Raw genomic sequence first — 19,332 nt, 5'->3', positions numbered from 1 at the left:
ATCGGTGTACGATACGTATTCGTTCGGGTATGGTGGTCTTTGGTTCGGGTATGGTGGTCGTTGATTCGGATTCGACATAGTTAGATTTAAAAAAAAATTGAAAGTTGGAGATAGGAATGGATAAATGGACAAGATAGTTGTATGTGGATGAAGATGATGATATAAAAAGATAAAATAAAAAGATTTTACGGAAAAAAAAGAAGTGAAAACCGGTCAAAGTATCCTTTGGGACGCGGACCAACCAGCGATCGACACCTGTCCCTGACGTTACTGTTACCACCCGTTGGAAATCTCACCGACGCCCCTCATCCGTCACGTCTGACGCCCCACTATAGGCGTCAGGGGGCGTCACCCGTCGCCAGCTTGTCTGACGGGACCCTTCTGACGCCGGGTTAAAATTGGTCTTACAAGATAGTTGATTGATGGTCATTCTCGAGTTTGGACTTCATTGATAGTACATCATATCTTGTGGTGATCGGGGATTAGTTGGAAATGGTCACGAGATACTTATTAGACAGCTTAAATTCGATTAAAAATATTAGACACGAACTTAATAAACCATTGGTTCAGTTAAATTTTGGTTGTCGTTACCAAGCTCGCTAAGATGTAAGATTATACCTTTCTTTAGACCTTTTCGTTAGGTATTGGTTCGTTTTGTATAATCCTTGATACCTCTTATATTTACTCACCACAATAGTTTATTTGTGCGGGTAGCCTCCCTCACAAAACATGGAACTGCATCTGCTAACGAGACTTGCACCCTTGGAAAATAAAATAAAATAAAATAAAATCCTTTAAGATGAGATTTCTATCAAGAAGAACCTATTAAACATTCTACAACAATAAAATCTTGTCATTAATGATATTTAATTGACTATGTGATTGAACATTCTATTAATTAATAACTTTCAACTTTTTTCTTTTTAAATTATAGGAGTTGATATTTCCGAACATGTTTTTTTATAGATCTACCAAGATTTAATAAATTACCCTTAATGATGTATTATACGTAGTACAAAATTTCATTTCAAATTATTGGAGGGATTAATGGAAAGTAACAACAAATGTTTGTAGATCAATCGAAAATATGTTTGCAAATATATGAAACAAGACTTGCCCCTGACAAACGGAATTAAATCCTTTAAGATTGGAAATTCTATCAACAAGAACATTATCTACAAAATTTTTTTTACAATAAGACCATCTTTATCCCTGAAGAGGCGTGTTGCTGGGTGGGGGTGGGGTGCTTGATGAGTGTGCTGCCAGACTGTTGGGTAATGGTTGGCGTGCTAAGTGGCGTGTTGCTAGGTGGAGGTGGGGTGCTTGATGAGCGTGCTGCCAGACAGTTGGGCAATGGGTGGCATGCTGAGTGGTGTGTTGCTGGGTAGGGGTGGGGTATTTTTTAAATAGATATGGTATATAATAAGTCAGATAGCCAAATCGATTCGATGGTATATATTACCCCACGTCACCAAATTGTTGAACACACACCAAATTGAGCCGGTGTTGGGTTGAAGCACGCCTCGAGCACTTGGTGGAGCACCCCATGGTTACCAGGCGTGTTGACCAACACATGACCCAACACGCTTGCGTTAAATATGGTCTTCTAATAATAGCTTGTGATTGTCGTTAAATTACATCGACTATTAACATCAATTTTCAACTTCTTTTTCTTAATTTAAAAGCCTAAATTCAATAATTTTACGTGGAAATACTTTAAAGGGCCCTAAAATCTAAGAGAAGCCCAATTCAACAAAAATTTGATTTTGTAATTGGAGGGGTGTGCCAGGCCTAAGCTGGAGTGCAACGCTAAGGCGACAAATGAAGAGCCCCACTAGCAAGCTAGTGTGATGGCCTTCCCCATAAAAAATAAGATTAATATCGAGTGAGCCGATAGCTCACATATCAGATATTAAACTGATAAGAACAAATACTACACTTGATCTTAGCCAAAAGGCCGAGAAAGGTATGCCTACTCGCCTTTTCTTTTATACACAACTCCCCCTTGGCACTTTTGCTGTCTCAGCCGATGTGGGATGCAAACCTCATTTTAGTAGTAGCTGTCCCCCTTTTATTTTACATAAAGCACATTCATGTGCAAAACGTAAAAGATCTTTTAACATTATTTCGTTTCATTTATTTCATTTATGCTGATGATGATTGGTAATCTACTTGATTCAAATTATTTTTCTTCAAGATTTGGATTAAATTGTTACTTCAAATATGAAAATAGTTGGTTTAATTGCATCTATGAAATATATCGTTAAAATAACTTAATATCTGTATATACAGTTTTGTACTACTCTATATGCATTTCCATTTCCAATGTTTTCTTTGTGAAATTGTTGCAATACCACTTTTATATATTCATATGTACTCTCCGTATGTTGATACTTTGATACTTGGAACAGTATTTTGAATTGTATGTAATAAAGTTTGAGAAACACTTGTGAATGGGTAGAGATTTTGTTTATATGTACATGGTATAAAGTATATAAGATATAAGATTTAGCGAACAAAGTGTTTTCCTCGCACATAATAGGGTAATAGCAATGAGTTTGAATCTGTTTGTTTGCATTCAATGATTCAACTAATGAACTATTATCTGGTTGATTATCACCAATTTTTTATTTCATACCAAAACACGTTACTACATAAAGCAAGCGGTTAGCCTTTGTACTGGCATCAGTTCTTCATTATCAATGGCTATGTCAACCAACAAGATTTATTCAGTTCTTTATGAACCATTCTATAAATTCGTTCCCAACTATGAAACTGTCTCCTGCTTCTTTATTTAACTTTTTAACATTTGTATGATGTATTATTGCTTAAACGAAATAGGTTCAACTCACTTAACAAGGAGAATTGGTAACCATTATAGGAGTATAAGTGGATTTACTCTAGCTATACATCCCCTTGATCAATTTAGCAGTAACGCACCAATATATGTCGGTAGTTGACTTGGAAATAGTCTGGAGATTATTATTATTATTATTATTATTATTATTATTATTATTATTATTATTATTATTAGTGGTGGTGGTGGTGGTGGTGGTGGTGGTGGTGGTGGTGGTGGTAGTGGTGGTGGTAGTAGTAGTAGTAGTAGTAGTAGTAGTAGTAGTAGTGGTGGGCTTGAAATTACTCCAATCATGTACAATCCTACATTATGTGGGCTTGAAGACTCGAGGAAAAGCAATTTTTATCCTTCTGACTAAATTACTCTCTAAATCTTGCACCTTTGCTGCTGATACTGCACCGGCCCACTTGTACATTTTATGTGATCTTAACATGCAAAATTCTACTTCTGCCATGATTCGTGTGTCCACAGTAAAACTTTATGATTAATATGAAATGTTTTTTTCTCAATATTGATTTTGTTTCCTACACATTATATAATAATAATCCTAAATATTATAGGATAACTTATCTATGTAAATTATATCCTCAATAAAACTTAGTGACGTATATTTTATTCGATAAAACTTGTTATATTCCATGATTTGCTATAGCTTCCCTACAAAACCATAGCAGAGCATATTGTACTTTTCCGACCCGGAAATTTCTGATCAAATTTAAACTTTATCTTTAAATGATTTAATGTTTTCGACACGATAAGCAAAGTCTGTAATGTTGAGTCTCAAAGTTTTGGAACTATATTCATGTAATCAATTATTCTTTGACTAGATTCACGAACAATATATATATATATATATATATATATATATATATATATATATATATATATATATATATATATATATATATATATATATATAATTTCAAGTTATTTAGTAAATGATAGTAACATTCGATTATTGATTCGATTGATATTTAGATAAGTTAACTAAAACGTTTAAGATGAACCAGTAAAACACTAATTTGCTACAGTATTTTTCGAATTGCTACAGTACCCGAAAAGCTACAGTGTTTTCGAAAATCACTATTTGCTACAGTAAAAAATCTTTGCTACAGTAACTTTGCTACAGTAAAACACTATTTCAAAATGAAAATGTATATATGTATATGTATATACTACGTGACGATGATTTATAGAAGCAAATGACCAAAACACTTAATTGATTAAAACTACACTTCGAGTGACATAGTTATGGATAATTTAAGTCTATATTTTGACAAAGGTACGGGTCACGAAACGAAAAATGCAAGTTTTCTCAGCGTACGAAAGGACGTTCGAAAAACCGGAACCGGGACATAAGTCGTGTGATGACGTACGACTTATCGGAACAAAAATTACAAGTCAACTATGCACTTGAATTTAATATAATATATAATTAATTATATAAATTATATATTATAAATATAATTAATAAATATGTCGACAAGCGTAGGACAAAAACATTTGTGAGCTGTCATACCTTCCCGTGCGATCGCATGGGAAATGGCTTGGGAAGCCATGCGATCGCATGACACCCTTTTGCTGGCCACATCTATAAATTCGTGATTTCTGTTTCTGATTCATTCATATATCTATCTCTCGACTCTCTCTCTCTCTCTCTCTCTATATATATATATATATATATATATATATATATATATATATATATATATATTATTATTAAGATTATTATTATTAATCTTATTATTAATAGTATTAGTATTATTATTTTTACGATACAAAATAATAATATACATAAAATATTACGACGGAGTGATTTCCAAATGATTTCAAAACGAGTTTTCGAGCAAGCTAGAACCAAGGAAATTATGGGCTATTGCCATGGAGGTTATGGGTAATGTTCATGGGTAATACTCGCAAGTCAAACCTAGTGTTTATCATCTCCGTTACGTCTACGTACTTTCCTTCAATATTGAATCACAATATTGATACGTGAGCATTCATATCTTATTTTTTTATATTAATAGTGTATACATGTCTAGTGCTCGAGTATATATGTTTATGCATGCTTTTATGCTAAATTTCGTCGTTAGATAATTTATGATGAATCACGAATTAAATACATATATTACTGATAAAAGGTATATGATATGCATGTCGTTAGAAAGCTGACGAAAAATTAATAACTTTTCATTTAGAAACCGCGTAATTTTAGTGAACGAATTAAAAGTTATGATCAACTGAATTATGATTAACGTTAATTAAAATTGCTTTTGAATCTGCAATTGATATTTAAACAAGTTGTTAATAAGATTGATAAAGTGAATTTTTGAATATTACCAGCCGAGTAAATGAATCCTTATATAGGACATGTCTCGTTTTGTTAAACAACTGTCAAAATTGACTTTTTGCAACAACTTTTGATAACTTTTGTATGTCGATCTCGAGCATTAGGATTGTGATACACTATGACCTGACCTAGCTTGATAGACATTTATTGACCAACATATGTTCTCTAGGTTGAGATCTACGGTTATTTGGTAATCCGAGTTTCGATCACATTTTGGTGAACGACTTTATATGCTGCTAAGGTGAGTTTCATTTGCTCCCTTTTTAATTGCTTTTACAATCTATATTTTTGGGCTGAGAATACATGCACTTTATTTTAAAAGCAATGGACACAAGTACATACTAAATTGTATACTGAGTTTGAACCGAAAATCCCTTAGCTTTGGTAACTAGTAACTGCCGGTTATAAGAACTGGTGGGCGCGAGTAGTAGTATATGGATCCATAGGGCTTGACTTCCCCGTCTGTTCCAGGTATAGAAACCCTAGCCTAAACTATAAAATAGACGTATGCTATTTGAGTTTAGTACATGTTGGATTTCGTGTATTGTACATGTTGGTTGCATGTATGTTAAAACAGGGGTATTATTATATCGACGTTAAAGCTTAGTTACCATGGTGCTCAATCTTGTAGAATATTTTGATAAACGTTTCTGGATGAAAACAACTGAAATCTTGTGATCCACCTTTATGTACAGATTATGCAAAACATTAAAACTATGAACTCACCAACCTTTGTGTTGACACTTGTTAGCATGTTTATTCTCAGGTTCCCTAGAAGTCTTTCATTGTTTACTTATATGTTAGACAAGCTATGTGCATGAAGTCTTACATGGCATATTTTTCAAGGAAACGACATTCAACAAATCATCACCATGTATCTTATTTTGACTGCATTGTCAACGGAAGTACTATTGTAAACTATTATTTAAGGTGATTGTCTATATGTAGAAATCATCAGCTGTCGAAAACCTTTGATTTAAATATTCATTTATGGTGTGCCTTTTCAAAAGAATGCAATGTTTACAAAACGTATCATATAGAGGTCAAATACCTCGCAATGAAATTGATGAATGACGTGTTCGTCCATATGGATTTGGAGCGATCGTCACAGTTGGTATCAGAGCGTTGGTCCTAGCGAACCAGGTCTTGCATGAGTGTGTCTAACTGATAGTTGTTAAGATGCATTAGTAAGTCTGGACTTCGACCGTGTCTGCATGTTAAAAGTTTTGCTTATCATTTCTTGTCGAAAATTACCTGTCTATCATCTTAAGTCTAAATGTGTCTTATTGCATTGATTGCATAGATAGTATAGACAAAATTCATATCTTAGCGTATCTGTTACTGTAAACTTTTTCTGACACCTTCCAAAAATTTCTCCGTGATTTATGGAATTTGGTATTATATATACATATGTAAATTATGTATTGAAGAATACCAAACTAAATTCTATAATCTAATTCATATCAAAAATCATCTCCCTAATTATACAAGATGGATCCCGTATCTAGTTCAAATTCCTTAAACTCTGACAGCTATTCCGATATGGATATTCACCTGAATTCCGAAGACAGTGTAACCGGAATGGATCAACCAATTAGCCATCATCTATTCTGGATGAATTGGGGATGGGTTCGTAGCCTACTTAATTATTGGAGACAAGAAGAAGGCGATCCCTTCCATTCACCACATTGCCCTCTTGGCGAAGAACCTGAAGCACTTACCGGCGAACCTGTTCGAGACACCATTTTCTCTCTCATTTCCAGAGTATCTCGTCACGATAATATACTATCTCAAATTCTAGATCTTATTCATAAGCTCGTCCGAACCGCCAATCATCCCGGTGTAGTAGAAGAAGTCAACGAGCTTCGCGCTCTGGTAGTGGCTTTGGAGAATATGGTGCAAAGGTTACCAGCACCAGCAGAATTACCGACATCAACAGTACCACCGACAACAACACCAACAATACCATTACCACCACCAACAACATCCGTACCGCAAGCCTCAACATCACAATATGTACCTTGAACATCAACGTCATACGCATCGTAGTTATTAAGAAATACCAGCAACAATAACCGATGAAGTATTAACTCTTTTCCCCTTAAGAAATTTTATGTTTATTTAATATATATGAATTTTGAAATCAAAATAAATCTTTTCGTACTAAGCTATTACGTGTGAATCTTAACTGGTAGGTACTACTCGGTTAGTTCATATTACTAATATGCAATGATGTACATCCTTCCTTAACAACTTAACTATTGTTAACTACAATCTCTATTCCAACTTAATGAATTCCATTTCATAATAAACCAAGTGTATTATTCAATTACATAATTGATTTTACATTTTCATTTTCGATGTACTCGAAACTTTCCAGAAAACATCATCTGTGCCTTGTAAGGTTCACAAAAATTCCAGGAGCATCAACATCCTTCACCGAGGAATAAGAATAAATAATGAAGTATCGATTACATTAGCGAAATAATCCGCAAAGATTATGTAATCTTTAATGTTTTAGATATTAATCATTTCTAAGTCAAGCCGAAAATTAAATGAGCTTAATATGATATTAACTCATTAAATCTGTGTTACATCTGAAGAAAATATACATACATATATTTTCATAAAGACGGTAATAAAAATTATTTTGTACAAAGTATTAATTGTGAAATCTTTAACGGGTAGGTAATACTCGGGAAATATATAAGTTCGCAATTAATATGTTACACTGTACATTCTTCAACTTTGATTCAAAAATTATTAACAATGCTCACAACGATATACAATCGTTTTCATACAAATTCAATTACATATTCTGATATTGACGGATCAGAATTCAAGTCATAACTCTGAACCGGTGACATCATTCTTAGATCTCTACATCTTTCAAATCTATACTTTGACTTCAAAACTGTGCAAGATGCTTTAACGTTGTCTTTACCGAAAATAACCTTGCAATTTCTTTTTCAAAGTATCCAGTTTTACCCCACTTCCAACCAGTCAATTTCGACTTTTCAGATTAGCCTTATTATAACCTTGACATATACATTTTTGTTATCGGGGAACCTTTTATGTTCCACCACATTAGCAGTAAATTTACCAACAACTTCATTGATCCTTGACCTTCCGAAAAATCTTTATACTCATTGAAACCCTATCATGTACTCATTCACATCTTGTAACGGTAATTGCCATACCAACTACCAGGAATTAGCAATCAGTATTTTGAATCTCGCAGCATTTTCTACGACAACAGTTATATGTAGATAACATCTATCTTCTAGACTTACATACTTCGAAGGTGAAGTTTCTGAAAAACATCCCAAACTATGAACTAGTTCTCTGAAATTGGGACAATGCTGATGAAGCAGCAAAAACGGTAAACGACTTTAACAGTCAAAAGTTTGATGATAAAGAATAGTATGGTGGTAAAGCTGAGAAAAAGATAAGGTTTGGAACTGAAAAACGGATTGAGCAGACCATGAAGGAGGCTGTGGACAAATCACAAAGACTAAATCTACCTTCAAAGAATCCAAATGATTCAGTGTCTGCTGAAATCATTAGCGAATACCTTGCTCCTTACTCTAAAACCTTTACGGACAATATTCTTCATCATTCTTCAATATTAGAAATTCTAAGATATCATCGTATCTTTCATTATAAATATCTTCGATATTCCTGAAGATATTTTCACAACTATTCTTATCTGAAATCATTTATCTCTTTGCGCTATCTGTTTTACATCATAAAAGAAACTATTTTAGTTTTAAAAATCTGAAATATTCGAAAAAAATGGATGTTTTGAAGTAATGTTGGGAACTGAAGCATGAGTTAGTATAATATAATGACACTTGATCAACGTGATTATATTACAGTAAGTCATGTTGAGTTTCTAATGGAACGTGACAAAGGTTCACAGATCACACCCTCATCATGAACCATGTTACATAACTCTTTCATTCTATATAATCTCTAAATATATCAAGAAAATATATTTCTTGATGATTCGGTCTTTTCCGGATATTCTGGTAATTTGACAAATCAAGGTCGTGTCATTTCAATTTCTTTCTTAGAACATTAACTATGTTCATTTTAAAATCCATACCTACGAATTCTGGACCATTATTCGCTTGACTTGAAGGCGGGAAGAGAGAACGAAAGCATGAAGCTTCGAAATATAACGGAGAATATAAAGCCCGATAAAAACACATAAATTACAAACCATGAATATCAATAAGTATTGCAACGTAAAGACACGGGAGAACTAAAAACACTATAAAGCCAAGAGTATAGTAAAAGTGAATAGATTCCTCCGGCGGCAGATGAAAAAGAAGAATGATAGATATGAAAGTTAGGAGTATATCAAGAATCAAAACTGGATGAAGTATTTTCACAATCTATTAAGAAGTATTAAATAAGGAAGAAGATTATAGGAGTGGTGAAAATAAATGAAACGGAAGAGGTCAATTTATAGCGAAATATCAGACATAGCAATCGAGGCAGATTACGCATTTAATCAAAGAAAATCCTAATTTCCACAAATTCTGAAGAATCAAATATTATTTAGATTATGAAGATATTCTATTCCTTAAATTCCGGAAATCAATCATTACTACGTCAAGAGATAAGACGCATCTCTATTCTCCATTTCACTCTATTACGATAACTTCCCTCATACGCTTCGAGTAATTGGATTGTTTTATCCATATTATTCAACGGTGATAAAAATTCTATTTATCAACACATATTCGTCATGAAAACATTTTTATTGTTAGCCATGACGACCTCACTCAAATTTCGGGACGAAATTTCTTTAACGGGTAGGTATTGTGACGACCCGGAAATTTCTGACCAAATTTAAACTTTATCTTTAAATGATTTAATGTTTTTGACACGATAAGCAAAGTCTGTAATGTTGAGTCTCAAAGTTTTGGAACTATATTCATGTAATCAATTATTCTTTGACTAGATTCACGAACAATATATATATATATATATATATATATATATATATATATATATATATATATATATATATATATATATATATATATATATATATATATATATATATATATATATATATGATTTCAAGTTATTTAGTAAACGATAGTAACATTTGATTATTGATTCGATTGATATTTAGATAAGTTAACTAAAACGTTTAAGATGAACCAGTAAAACACTAATTTGCTACAGTATTTTTCGAATTGCTACAGTACCCGAAAAGCTACAGTGTTTTCGAAAATCACTATTTGCTACAGTAAAAAATCTTTGCTACAGTAACTTTGCTACAGTAAACACTATTTCAAAATGAAAATGTATATATGTATATGTATATACTACGAGACGATGATTTATAGAAGCAAATGACCAAAACACTTAATTGATTAAAACTACACTTCGAGTGACATAGTTATGGATAATTTAAGTCTATATTTTGACAAAGGTACGAGTCACGAAACGAAAAATGCAAGTTTTCTCAGCGTACGAAAGGACGTTCGAAAAACCGGAACCGGGACATAAGTCGTGTGATGACGTACGACTTATCGGAACAAAAATTACAAGTTAACTATGCACGTGAATTTAATATAATATATAATTAATTATATAAATTATATATTATAAATATAATTAATAAATATGTCGACAAGCGTAGGATAAAAACATTTGTGAGCTGTCATACCTTCCCATGCGATCGCATGGGAAATGGCTTGGGAAGCCATGCGATCGCATGGCACCCTTTTGCTGGCCACATCTATAAATTCGCGATTTCTGTTTATGATTCATTCATATATCTATCTCTCGACTCTCTCTAAATATATATTATTATTATTATTATTATTATTATTATTATTATTATTATTATTATTATTATTATTATTATTATTATTATTATTATTATTATTATTATTATTATTATTATTATTATTAGTATTAGTATTAGTATTAGTATTATTATTTTTACGATACAAAATAATAATATACATAAAATATTACGACGGAGTGATGTCCAAATGATTTCAAAACGAGTTTTCGAGCAAGCTAGAGTCAAGGAAATTATGGGCTATTGCCATGGAGGTTATGGGTAATGTTCATGGGTAATACTCGCAAGTCAAACCTAGTGTTTATCATCTCCGTTACGTCTACGTACTTTCCTGCAATATTGAATCACAATATTGATACGTGAGCATTCATATCTTATTTTTTTTATATTAATAGTGTATACATGTCTAGTGCTCGAGTATATATGATTATGCATGCTTTTATGCTAAATTTCGTCGTTAGATAGTTTATGATGAATCACGAATTAAATACATATATTACTGATAAAAGGTATATGATATGCATGTCGTTGGAAAGCTGACGAAAAATCAATAACTTTTCATTTAGAAACCGCGTAATTTCGGTGGACGAATTAAAAGTTATGATCAACTGAATTATGATTAACGTTAATTAAAATTGCTTTTGAATCTGCAATTGATATTTAAACAAGTTGTTAATAAGATTGATAAAGTGAATTTTTGAATATTACCAGCCGAGTAAATGAATCCTTATATAGGACATGTCTCGTTTTGTTAAACAACTGTCAAAATTGACTTTTTGCAACAACTTTTGATAACTTTTGTATATCGATCTCGAGCATTAGGATTGTGATACACTATGACCTGACCTAGCTTGATAGACATTTATTGACCAACATATGTTCTCTAGGTTGAGATCTACGGTTATTTGGTAATCCGAGTTTCGGTCACATTTTGGTGAACGACTTTATATGCTGCTAAGGTGAGTTTCATTTGCTCCCTTTTTAATTGCTTTTGCAATCTATATTTTTGGTCTGAGAATACATGCACTTTATTTTAAAAACAATGGACACAAGTACATACTAAATTGTATACTGAGTTTGAACCGAAAATCCCTTAGCTTTGGTAACTAGTAACTGCCGGTTATAAGAACTGGTGGGCGCGAGTAGTAGTATATGGATCCATAGGGCTTGACTTCCCCGTCTGTTCCAGGTATAGAAACCCTAGCTTGAACTATAAAACAGACGTATGCTATTTGAGTTTAGTACATGTTGGATTGCGTGTATTGTACATGTTGGTTGCATGTATGTTAAAACAGGGGTATTATTATATAGACGTTAAAGCTTAGTTACCAGGGTGCTCAATCTTGTAGAATATTTTGATAAACGTTTCTGGATGAAACAACTGAAATCTTGTGATCCACCTTTATGTACAGATTATGCAAAACATTAAAACTATGAACTCACCAACTTTTGTGTTGACACTTGTTAGCATCTTTATTCTCAGGTTCCCTAGAAGTCTTCCGCTGTTTGCTTATATGTTAGACAAGCTATGTGCATGAAGTCTTACATGTCATATTTTTCAAGGAAACGTTTCATTCATCAAATCATCACCATTTATCTTATTTTGACTGCATTGTCAACGGAAGTACTATTGTAAACTATTATTTAAGGTGATTGTCTATATGTAGAAATCATCAGCTGTCGAAAACCTTTGATTTAAATATTCATTTATGGTGTGCCTTTTCAAAAGAATGCAATGTTTACAAAACGTATCATATAGAGGTCAAATAACTCGCAATGAAATCGATGAATGACGTGTTCGTCCATATGGATTTGGAGCGATCGTCACAATTTCCCTTCTTAGGGAGTGTTTTGGGGGTCTGTTTATCTACTTATTGCTTAATGCTACTGAAGATAATCGATACTAAACACTTCTAAAATTTATTTATATGCTAATTTTAGAAATAATAAAAACTTGAAATGAAGCGCGCAGGTTGTTACCTACAATATTTTGAACTAACGATAGTTTTAACATTACAAATCCTAAACATCTCCCTTAACGAAGCTAAAATCTTAACCCTGCTACTGCTAGTTACAAATTATCAATACCGTTGTTATGGTCCAGAAATTTCTTTTATCCGTTGTTTATCTGCTACTGTTAGACATTAGGACATTATAAACATGTGTATCCTGTAATATATGTGTACATTAGCAGTAAGTGTGTGGCCCTCTAAGGTTACGTTGTTCTGTAAAGTTCAGTATATATATGTAGTGTATAAACATAAACCTTTGGGCTACTCCATAATTAAGTACAAAAGAAGTACTTGAAATACATAAAAAAGATTATTGAAGTAGTTGTCAGTGGTTGCAACTAGAGGTGCATGCCACATACTTCTGAAAAAACAGGACCAAAGATGTGAATGAAATGGTCCTAAAAATATCTATGAGCAAGAGGTTGACTGATATCCACACTTTGGCAAGAGAATCTTCTGATCCTTTTTTTTTCTTTTTCTAAATTATTTCTTGAAACTGCAGTATATGAAGTGAGGAATTGAAGGGATTCAATGAAGGAATAATTTTGTGCCTGCTGAAGTGGGCCTAGAGAAAAAAAGGGCTATACTTATATCGCCATCGTGTGAGGCAAACAATATCAACAAGATCTTGGTATGGATGAGGCCCGGATTCACCGGTCACTGTTACATTTTGCTTGAAAACGAAAGAAAAATGTGGCTCTTAGACACCCTAAGGGCAAGTAGAAAAATAGCGAAACTCGTACACAGTTTTCATGGTCCCCTTGTCTTTTTAATATACCCGTATCTAAGTACGTATCTGTCTTTAATGTTAAAGATGTGGTTGTACGCGCTAGTTTCTACTCACTTTAGGATATAGAGTAGTAGATGATTGTATAGGTTAAGTTCAAACTAACTACCTTTGATGTAAGCAAGAAACGACCAATAAATTGAGTTTTTAGGATTGCAAGAGTAATTGAATGTAGGGTTACAATTATGGCCCATTTGAGAATGAGTTCTCTCGTCATTTATTGCACTATACGTCTCTTTTGGTCCCAAAAGAGTACCCATACGACTCATAGGCTGGTTTGTCTGTTGGTTTTTGACTTGTCACTAGCTTGGGTCATTTAGGTTCCTTGCAGTCTTTGATGCCATTGATGAGAGCTTGTAAGGTAGGTGCGTTAATGGATCGGATCTGGATCAAATCAGGTAATACGTCGATGTTACTCATGACCCAAGTAAGTGAATCATGACTGGTTAATTTGATATTGCACTTAGATTCAATAATGTGCTACTTAATCAAAATATATACTTCATACGAAAAAATCTTCGATCGCTCTCCGCTTTGCTTCTACATTTTTTGCAAGTTGCAATTTGTAGGCCAATTGTGATAATAGAGTAATAGACCACCATATTAAGAATGGTTGTGAGTTGTGATCATGGTTGAAGTTGATTTCATCTTATATGTCATTTTCTTGGTCCCTATTCATGTTTGCATCTTTAATTCATTAAACATTATAGAACCTTATCCATATAATAAAACAGTAACTTCTGATTTGTAACATGCATTATATTTTCCAATTATTGTTCCTACAATGCCAGTATTTGTACTCGCATACGCGATATGTACTTTGGCGAACGAGTAATGAATAAGGATCAGTAACAATTATAATCTATTCCAAGCTAAATATAATTTTGGTTTCACTCTTCACATCTCTATCTTCATATTGCTTTCTTCATTTAAACCTGCAAAGAATGTAAATAGTGTTTCATTATTTGATATTCACTTAAAAGAAATGTATACTTATCAAGTGAGGACCTTTTTATGGTGTGCTAGAAGTGCATTATCTTCAAGCTGTTTTTTTTTTTCTTCTTTTTTTCAATGGAAATGGACAATTTATGGTTATCTATAGGACCAAAACGTTTAATCATTTTTGGTGGAAGACAGGGATAAAGAAAGATACCTACTATGCAACTTTCTTGGTTATTGAGCTGGGACTCATTTAATTTCTTTAAGAAAATCATTCCTACTTTTTGTGGGTCTCTCTATAGTCACAATCTTGCAAGTATAGTTTTTATTAGGCATCATTTTTTTTATGACTTTAGAAAGTTTTTTTTAGTTTCACTACACTTTACCTGTAAATTGATGGGATTGAAATGGCATCAATGTTCCCTGTTCAAATTCCATTTTGTACAGATTCTGTAAATCAGCATCCCACATAGCACCTGGCTGGATTTGCTGTGACAAAAAATAAGTTTGAATCTTTGATAAGAGGCTATGACTATTTAGGTACACATTGATATGCACGAAGTACAAATGTATGACTTATTATTATTCACAGTGAACAAAAGTTACAGTTGAAAGAATGAATGGGAAAGATCAGAAGAAATTACATTGAAACAAGATGAATCCATAAATGTTTCAGGGATCGGAATCGGAATCGGAACACTACTAATACTTCTTAAAGTCATTTCTGCTTGATTAATTCCTGTGTCTACTCCACAATATGACGCTAGTTGATCCAATGAATTTAACTGAAAATATGCAGAATTAGCCGTTTCTGAAGAACATCCGAGTGCTTGAAATTCGCTTGTCGGGGATGGAAACATCTGATATAAACATATAGTTGTTAGTACTAGTGATAATTTCAAATTCTCCTAAATTATGTTGTTCCGCTCGAGGTGGTAATGTAAATGAATACGAAGGATTTGGGTAATGGGTTAAAATAACTACTACTATATCATTTGGTACGAGTTTGTTTGAGTTGACGTGAAACACTTTTTGTCCAATTTTTATGATCTTTTGTAAATAAATAGTGTGATTACCTGACATGGTATTTTAACAATAACATAGTCTTATGAACAGAATAATACGTAGTAATAATAATGTAAGCCTTATCATGTATAGTAGGCATAATACTTTAGGGAGAGTTCGACCCGTTCCCTCTAAGACCGCACCCTATGGATACGTTACCCGTCGTTATAAGCGCCCATGCGGCATTCATTACCCGTTTGGTGCCATAGGCACCAATTCATTATAGGTTTTAGTTATAGGATTTCACCATTGATTTAACGGAAGAAAGAGGGATAGTTATAGTAATTGTAGGTCCCAGTGGATTTTTATTGTGGGACTTGATGCTTTATTGCTTGTACGTTGTATATTAAGAAGAGTATTGTTTTAGTCATGATAGGGAGTGTTTAGTTATGAGTTAGTTATAGTATATTGGTGTTGATGTGGCGCTGATGTGGAAGATTAAGAGGATGAATAGTTTAGCTACGATAGGAAGTGGCCTAATAGTTTTAATGATTCACGAAATATATACAAGTTGTCCATAAAAGGACTCAAACCTCAACGTTAAAGGGTCACCTCAATAGTTTTACTGTCTAACCCGTTAGATATAAAACATAGCCCGAATTCCATTTCCCATGATTATAATATGAATATGAATATGAATATGAATGTTATATATTATTCTTACCTCTTTCGTGAAAACATTATCGATATTGAAATCTAGCTCCGGATTAACAGTAGCGAGCTTCATGGACAGGAACTATTAAAATCAAGTTATACATATGTTCAGTAATATACAAAACAGAGTTACATAAAAGTCAATTTCATATATATGAGGCTAATGATCTGAATTATAATTGTTATTACCTCTACTTGTTTTTGTAAAGATTGAACATAGTTAATAATTTCATCAAGCATTCCAGCTTTGCCTGTGATCTTGTTGCACCCTGGTACCAAATCTTGCAAGTACTTCATTCTCTCACTAATTTTCTCCCTTCTTACCTAAATGTATATATTAATTAATTAATTAATTGTCATGATCAAATTCAAATTTCGTCATAAATCAAAAATCATAATCATTAAATCGTTATCCGAAATAAGTTTTGATGATTTTCTGTTCACATACTCTTTCGGCTAAACTATGGCTATCAGTGGCTTGACCACGTCGCGCTCGAACATGAATATAATCCTGTTTTTGAACCTCCGACACCTTCGATTTTTCTTTCGATGAAGTGTTTGTAGAAGCTTCTTTACTATCACCTGCTTTTTCACTGTTACTATTTTGATCTGTGATTTTAGAATCCCCTTCTTCAGCACACCCTTTTATTTTCTTTTCCTTTTCAGTAACTACCTGAAAGTGTCACACATCAAATTTTTTAATTTTATTTAATTTAATTAAATACTTGTACCGTTTAGGAAACTTGACATTAAAACATACGGAGTAATAATAAAGTAAACGGTATTCTTAATCTTAATTCTTAATTCTTAATTCTATTCTAAGAAACAATATAAGACCTGTCTTAATTTCAAAACATTTATGCATAACGTACAATCATGTTAAACATTTAAAACATGTTTATGAAGGACTGTTATTATCAAATCTTTAATTACCTGTATGGTTTGACCCTTATCGGCTTTCCTCTTCTTAGGTGACACTGATACAGAACTTGAATTCCCTTGTTGAAATGACTGATCTACCCCTGATGGTTCCATGTTTAATCTTGTGTTTTGATTCATATTCCCATAACTCAATTGATCACCATATGCTACACCATCAAACCTGGCCCAACCCTCATCCATTCCTGGGTCGGGCTTCACGATATCCAGAACGGGCTGGTTACCGATCAAACCCGACGTATACGTATTTTGAAGATGCTGATCATTATTCCCATTATAAAAACATTGTTGTTGTTGTTGTTGTTGCCATTTCATTCTTGCTTGTTGTCTTTCAAGTAAACTCGGGTCGTTACGAATGTTGTGTAATTCGGTATTCATTGTGAATCAAGAAATGGTAATGTGTTGTATGTAAAGTGTAATGAAGGAAGATTAGGTAGGTTTGTATGTAGTGATCGTAGTCGTAGTACGTTTTTACATGCCAAACTCACGTCCTCTCAAAAACACGATATGCCTTTGCTTCTCTTTTTTGATGTAAAAAGACGTTTTAGTACATCAAAGTGTGTGTTCTTTTTCTTTAAATGTAAGGATAAGTAGGGGAGTGTGGGGGTGGGTGGGTGGGTATAAATAGTAGAATTGAAAAGAGTTGCCGGAGAGTGACACCTGCCGGAGTGTCTGACACAAGTGGCCGGAATATATATATATATATATATATATATATATATATATATATATATATATATATATATATATATATATATATATTATATAATGGGTTTTTGTTCAACTACAAATTTTTAAAACAAAAAGGGTAAAAGGTCTTTAAATGTTGACTTGTTTTAGGTTAGTTTTGGAGTACTTAAGTAGTCATATTATGGAGGCAAGAATTCTTGGAAGATACTTTATTTCTTAAGCTAATTCAACGTTGATTATCTCAAGATTGTGAAGAGTTTGGATGTCGTTTCAAAGTGCGTAGAGAGTGAACTCAGTCTGCGCATATTGATCTCCATCTCCATTTTCATAGTGAACTCAATTTGTATACAAATCGATATTTTAGATGGTTATGGTAGATGCATTTCGGTATGTACAAGAAAACATCTTATGTCGAGCTCTCTGAAAACATCTAGACTTTTACAACTTGAATTAAAGAGTGTTTCATGTTTCTGGATGTATATTTGAGCTTCGCGACGCATCATAACGGATTAAAATTCCATGAATATTTTCATATCTCAAAGTGAAAGGAATCAAAAAATTGTTGACTTTTCAAATTCGATCGATTGAGTGTATTACATGTTAAATGACTGTTAGTTGAGCATTTGATGAGTAAATTCAAGTAAGTTTCGTTTTAATTTCATCATCTAAAACACATTGGATTGTTTAATTGAATTTTTAAGTTCATGTGACCACGCTAACTGTTCTTCGTGTTCTGAGATTTAGTTTCGCGAAATCTGTTAGTAAAGGTGATCGAGTCATGTTTCTACAATATCAATGAGTGATTATGAACATATTTTATCAATTGACATGATCACAAATAGACTTCTACTCGACATGACCGTGTCGTTTCTGCACTTGTATTTCAATTGTATGTTCTTTGTACTCGTTTTGCTGTCAATGTAGTCGTTCATATTGTTTAGAACGAACTGAGCGAAGGTTAATGTATTTTTGTCGTTTGTGACCAGTTACTTTCACAACGGATCGTCACGATCTTCTTACTGTTGTACCACAAGATCTTCTGTTGTACCACAAGATCTTCGGGTCTATTATATATACATATTAATATTTTTGCAAAAAAAAATGTGTTCAATATTGACTTCTTAAAGTTTTTTTTTTTGTTTTTTTTTGTCAACTTTGACCGTAAATATTTTTATTTGTGTTATATAATATTTGATAAAAAAAATATAT

At 32.9% G+C, this 19,332-nt stretch overlaps 1 protein-coding gene and 1 non-coding gene across 2 annotated transcripts; both read right to left on the bottom strand.

Annotated features, from left to right (window-relative positions):
* Nucleotides 1–1,775: 1,775 nt before the first annotated feature.
* On the bottom strand, nt 1,776–1,970 carry LOC139846323 (U2 spliceosomal RNA). Its single transcript, XR_011759044.1, has one exon. It is a non-coding gene; the product is annotated as a U2 spliceosomal RNA (small nuclear RNA).
* Nucleotides 1,971–14,559: 12,589 nt separating this feature from the next.
* LOC139845444 (transcription factor bHLH63) lies at nt 14,560–18,058 on the bottom strand. The gene is made up of 7 exons (XM_071835701.1): nt 17,428–18,058; nt 16,943–17,167; nt 16,684–16,818; nt 16,505–16,576; nt 15,420–15,635; nt 15,162–15,264; nt 14,560–14,771 (listed from the first exon to the last, which is right to left on the bottom strand). Exons 1-7 carry the CDS (start codon nt 17,809–17,811, stop codon nt 14,734–14,736), a joined length of 1,173 nt encoding a protein of 390 aa, XP_071691802.1. The 5' UTR covers nt 17,812–18,058; the 3' UTR covers nt 14,560–14,733.
* Nucleotides 18,059–19,332: the final 1,274 nt, after the last annotated feature.

This window comes from Rutidosis leptorrhynchoides, chromosome 4 (assembly GCF_046630445.1).
Source record: "Rutidosis leptorrhynchoides isolate AG116_Rl617_1_P2 chromosome 4, CSIRO_AGI_Rlap_v1, whole genome shotgun sequence".
NCBI classification, from domain to species: Eukaryota; Viridiplantae; Streptophyta; class Magnoliopsida; order Asterales; family Asteraceae; genus Rutidosis; species Rutidosis leptorrhynchoides.
Note: the sequence above shows the minus strand (reverse complement) of the source record. Positions and strands in the feature narration are given on the sequence as shown.

Excerpts from the sequence above, each read along its gene's own strand:
- LOC139845444 (XM_071835701.1), bottom strand. The coding sequence starts at position 17,811 with ATGAATACCGAATTACACAACATTCGTAACGACCCGAGTTTACTTGAA. Across the intron at positions 17,168-17,427 it reads ATAAGGGTCAAACCATACAG|GTAGTTACTGAAAAGGAAAA; the intron begins GTAATTAAAGAT and ends TGACACTTTCAG. Across the intron at positions 16,577-16,683 it reads CTTTACAAAAACAAGTAGAG|TTCCTGTCCATGAAGCTCGC; the intron begins GTAATAACAATT and ends TGATTTTAATAG.